This window comes from Mastomys coucha, unplaced genomic scaffold, assembly GCF_008632895.1.
Source record: "Mastomys coucha isolate ucsf_1 unplaced genomic scaffold, UCSF_Mcou_1 pScaffold3, whole genome shotgun sequence".
NCBI lineage: Eukaryota > Metazoa > Chordata > Mammalia > Rodentia > Muridae > Mastomys > Mastomys coucha.
This window is the reverse complement of record NW_022196909.1, coordinates 40,916,073-40,921,200: the sequence shown is the minus strand read 5'-3', so window position 1 is coordinate 40,921,200 and position 5,128 is coordinate 40,916,073. Positions and strand designations below refer to the sequence as shown.

Below are 5,128 nucleotides of genomic sequence, written 5' to 3'. Positions count from 1 at the left end.
AAGAGAGCCTCTCACTTTCAGGTAGACGTAACAACACTCACTCATGGGCAGTGAACAAGCATCGTCCCTCACTCGTGAAGAGTGGGTAGGTGGAACCTCTCACAGACAGTGGGAAAGTAGGTCTCTCACTCATGGGCACTGGGTAGGTGGAGTACTTCACTCAGAGCGTGTGGGCAGGTTGGGCCCTGAGGAACAGGCAATGGCAGATAAGGCCTTCATTTACAGTAGTGAGCAGGTTGTTGAGGTTGGGGGGAGAGGGCCCCTCGTTTGTGTACAGTGGGAAGACAGGGCTCCTCACTTATGGATAATCGCCAGGTAAGGCCTCTTATTCACAGGCACTAAGCCGGGAAGGGCAAGAAGAGCCTGGAAGGGAAGCGCTCACAGGACTTGGGAGGTCTGGGCTAAAGAGGAGACTGCTCTGCTCCTCATGGTAGCTGCCTTCCCCGTGTCTTTTGGAAGGTGCCGTGTGACACTGTTAGAGTGGGCAGCTTAGTAGGTTCTGGGTGGGCCCTGTTTCAGGAGGTCCCTTGACACCGTTGAGGCCTATGGGCACACATCTATCAACTTTGGTCTATGCATGGATGCATATCAACTCAATGTGAGAATCCTGCATGAATGCCCATGAGCACAGGTGCACACCAGTGTGCTATTTACATTGTTTACCATGAGCGGGTGAGCACGTGCGTACATGTTCTCCACACAGAGTGTACTTTAACCTGTCTCTGTTGTGGACACCAGACTACCCTGTTCTCTGTCACTGTCGCTTGATATGTGGAACTGGAAGCGTACCCACACAGGACAGAACCATGCAGAGATACTGGTAAATCCTGGGACAGAGGAACAGTTTGCTTTAGAAGAGGTTATGCTAGGCATGGTGATACACGCCCACATATATATGCATATACATAACCATATATATATCTACACATATATGTATATGAGGCTTATAAACTGGATGCCACCTGAGCTACGTAGCAAGACCTTGTTTAAAAGGAGGAAGAGGAAGGAGGGAGGAGGAGGAAGGAAGAAGAAAGAATAATACCAACTAGTCATGATTGTGTTTACTCTCTATGTAGTTGTATTTAGTTCACCAAATAAGACCCTGGGAATGCCACCCTTCCCTTTGGGTGTTATCTTGAGGTCATCTTGGGCCATAGACTCCGAAGGACAGACTCAGAGGTCTGCTCGTCCTCTTGACTACCCCTGCCCACTAGATCTGGGTGAGCAGCCCCCACAATGCCACCGGGTACTACACAGTGTACGGGGAGGAGGCACTTCATGCTGACCACTTCAGTGCCCGGCTGAGCTTTGGAGACACCCAGACCATTTGGGCAAGGACTGGCTACCTTGGCTTCCTTCGCAGGACAGAGCTGACAGATGCCAGTGGAGGTAAGAACCCCTTGCTGAAGGGCTAGCCTCAGCACTGCAGGTGGCTGTAGCCTGTGGGCCCCTAGGCTTGGGGAGCCCTCAGTGACCTCATATTGTCCCCCACTGGCCATGATTTGTGTGGCTCGGTGTGTGGTGAAGAACAGGCTCTGGTAACACTTCTCTGGGTGGTACTGTTCCTCCTCTCGGTGCTGCCCTCAGGGTCTACTCTTGACCTCTGTGGAGGACTTGCTGGGAAGGGTGGCAGCTATTGGTTTTAAGCTATGAGATTCCTCCCAAGTGACATAGCCGTCTGAGGAACTGCATGTGTGGTACCTTTTCTACCCCGATGAAGCCAAGCTGTGATCAATCCCCAAATGTCTGGCTCTGCAGGCCTAACAGCTCAAGTCAGAACTTTTGTAGCCAATGGTCACTGTAGCTAAAATGATTTGAAAACGTATTAATATATACACTGCTGGAACTCTGGGGTTGTTGACCAAGGCAGCAGTAAAATGGAGTTGTTGGCATCTCCACCAGCCCACTCGGCTTGAAGCACAAGTACCAAGAGATGCTGGCTTGATGGCCTCCCTGTGGCAAAGGAAAACTGTGGAGTTAATAGTTAATAGCAGACTCGCTGTGTAACTCGCTTCCTAAGCATGCGCATACCCGTGTTCACAGAGCGCCATGATGCACTGTATGTCGTTGGGTCTCTGGATGAAACACTAGAGCTGAGAGGCATGCGGTATCACCCCATCGACATAGAAACCTCTGTGATCCGTGCCCACAGGAGCATCGCGGAGTGGTAAGAGCTGAGGGAGGGATCTCCTGTGCTGTCCGGCAGCCTCGCCCTGGGCTTGAGCACTGCACCCAGGGCAGCACCAGGCACTATTCTAGCACGAGCACAGGCCCCTCACAATTACAGCCCCTGGTGAGCTGGATTGCCCTCGTCTTTCTCCCAGAGCTTAGGACCCACGCTACCTAAGCTTCCACATACATTTCTACAAACAGTACCAGAGAGTGCCTCTCCACCTTTTCCTTTTCCCGGTCAGGTTTAAATCACACAATTGTCTCCAGCATACAGGCAAAACGGGAGACTGACACCATTCTCATGCTGAAGTATTTCTAGTGTAAATGTGGTTTTTTTCATTTAAACTGTGGTGAGCATCTCTTCACCCTGGTGGGAGCTTGCCCTGGTACAAGCACAGCTTTCAATAGCAAGTGCTGATTGTTCTTATCAAGGACGTTAGAGCAGGTATCCCTATAGGATACAGCGAGCTGGGCCTTGAAGTTATGGTGCTAAATAGCAGCACCGTGCTAATAACGTAAGCAGGTGCCTTTGCTGCCTTTGGCATACTTGCCAAGCATCTGCTTCCTCCACGTGCTGCTGGTCTCCGTGACTGTCTATTCTCCTTCAGTGCCGTGTTCACCTGGACCAACCTGCTGGTGGTGGTGGTGGAGCTGGATGGTCTGGAGCAGGACGCCCTGGACCTGGTGGCCCTGGTGACCAACGTTGTGCTGGAGGAGCACTACCTTGTGGTGGGCGTGGTGGTCATCGTGGATCCCGGAGTGATCCCCATCAACTCTCGGGGCGAGAAGCAACGCATGCACCTGCGAGATGGCTTCCTGGCTGACCAGCTGGACCCCATCTACGTGGCCTACAATATGTGAGCCCTGCTGGACAGAGCTGGCTATGGGAACCAGCAGAGGTGTGCGGCAAAGCCAGCTGCTGGGTTTCCACCCTGGGGGCAGGGGTCTCGGGCTTCATCAGCTCGCGGCTGTGTGTGCTTTTCAGATCCTCTCAGCAGTGTCCTGAATGTCACATTAGAACGTTCTCCGAACCAGCTAAAGCAATGTTTTGGATCTGCCAAGTATATCTACCCAAACATAGGTGACTGGGAAGGGAAGGAATGGCCCGGTGTTACGCTGCGGACGTTGCTGACGCCACGGCTGTTCTCTGCTATACTGCAAGCTTGCACTTTTTTTAGGCTAAAAAATTATTCCTGATTTCTAAATATATAATTTCCTGCTTATTTATTCCCACTTGTAATAACAAGCATATATGTAAAGTCTATGCTGGAGAGAACTTTTGAGCCAAGCCTGCCCAGGAAGGCTGATGAAAAGAGCAGCCCCGTTCTCCACGCCCACCCACCCGCCCGCAGCCCGGACTCCACGCAGCCACACAGCCCCCTTTGTCCAGTGTGATTACTGAAGCAGGTGTGCCTGCCTGTTTGTGTGTGTCGTCACTAATGCTCAGCAAGTGCCATTTTGGACTGTTTAGTTAGATCCTATTTCAGAAAGATAAACCAGCATTTAATTTAAAACCACTTTCGTAGCCTGTAACTTAGTGACGTTTAAACTGCAGGTTCTCACGCCATCACAATATTCATCCTCTCATGGAGCATACTGAATTATTTTTATGAACAGATGTGGACGCGTGAGTGGAAACCGAAGGTCTTCTCACTGTGCTAGCCAGGCCTCTTACACAGCGGAGTCACCACGGGAGTCCATCTGTCTGTCTGGGGTGGACATAGCTGCAGCCTCTTGGCTTTGCATTTGAGTTATGTGCCTATAAAACTTGGCCAAACCATTTTTAGTTAATTTTATCCAAACTTGAAGTCCGAGTGATCTAATATTGTACTTTAAGTCAGAAGAGAGAATGTAAAATCTTTTAGATACTTATAAGAGTTTGAAGTCAAGCATGAATCTAAGATTATTTTTATATAACTAATCAAAGATTAATGTTATCAAGTTGGTGGGGTTTAGGGACTTGGAAGGATGGAGAGGCTTATGAGTCATATCTACTTCATAGAGACAGCTAGGTTTTTCTAGAGTTAGCCTGGACACATGCTCCGGCGAGTCCAGCTGACTGGTTCTATTCTCGTATGTTACGTCAGGAAGCACTACGTGGCATCGCCCTGTTGCTCATGGTATCAAACTGTGGTGTAGTATGTAAAGGCATACTGGAATTGTAATAATCCTGTTAGAACTATGTACAGACTCCATGTAACTTATTGGCCTCAGAGTCTAGCGACAGACGGCTGAGAAGGGACCGGGACTACCGATCCACCGTCTCAGTGTTGTCGGTTTATAGCAGACAGCGTCTGTAAACTTTTTGTATTGAAAACTCAGTGGCGGTAAGAACGTATCTGGTAAGTTATGATTTTAAGAATCATATTAAAATGTTTTAAGGTTACTCTCTGGGAATTCTGTATATCACACTAATTTTTTTATATCATGTTAATAAAAGCTATTGACTTTGTAATTCTGCATTTTGAAATGTGTGAAAGGGTTTTTCAAAGTTTCCCAAAATAGGATGTATTTTATTACACATTATTTCTTTCAGAAATATCAACACAATTATGCCTATCGTATGAAGTCTAGACAACACACTTAAGTGTCAGAAAGGAAGTTTAAAATCTTCTACGGTCCTGCTTATAAGTAACAGCGGCCTTAGGATTGCCAAGAATCTCAGGGATTTTTAGCCTTTAAAAATTTTTTTAAAACAAAATTAGGGCCATAGACATCTTATAATCTGCTTTTGTACTTAATAAATTGCACAAACTTTTGAATCCGTTACATACATTCTTTACATGTCTTAATGACGACACTGTGTGCTGTGCAGGGCTGCATGTAGCACTGGGCTGCCGGGCCAGCTCCGCCTCCCCAGTGCACAGCTCACCTCCCCGGTGCCTACTCTGATTTCCACAGTGGCACGTCTACGGAGCCTCAGCTCTGCTTGTAGCATGGGCATGTCAGAGTTGGC

At 48.4% G+C, this 5,128-nt stretch overlaps 1 protein-coding gene across 3 annotated transcripts in view; it reads left to right on the top strand.

The window, feature by feature from the left end:
* The window catches only part of Dip2a (disco interacting protein 2 homolog A), an 83,431-nt gene extending 78,797 nt beyond the window's left edge, over nt 1-4,634 (top strand). For all 3 annotated transcript variants that reach the window (XM_031346593.1, XM_031346592.1, XM_031346591.1), the window contains 3 exons: nt 1,215-1,389; nt 2,044-2,167; nt 2,781-4,634. In XM_031346593.1, coding sequence (XP_031202453.1) covers nt 1,215-1,389; nt 2,044-2,167; nt 2,781-3,033 — 552 coding nt within the window. In that variant the 3' untranslated portion in view covers nt 3,034-4,634. The remainder of the gene's footprint in view (nt 1-1,214; nt 1,390-2,043; nt 2,168-2,780) is intronic.
* The last annotated feature ends 494 nt before the right edge of the window (nt 4,635-5,128 follow it).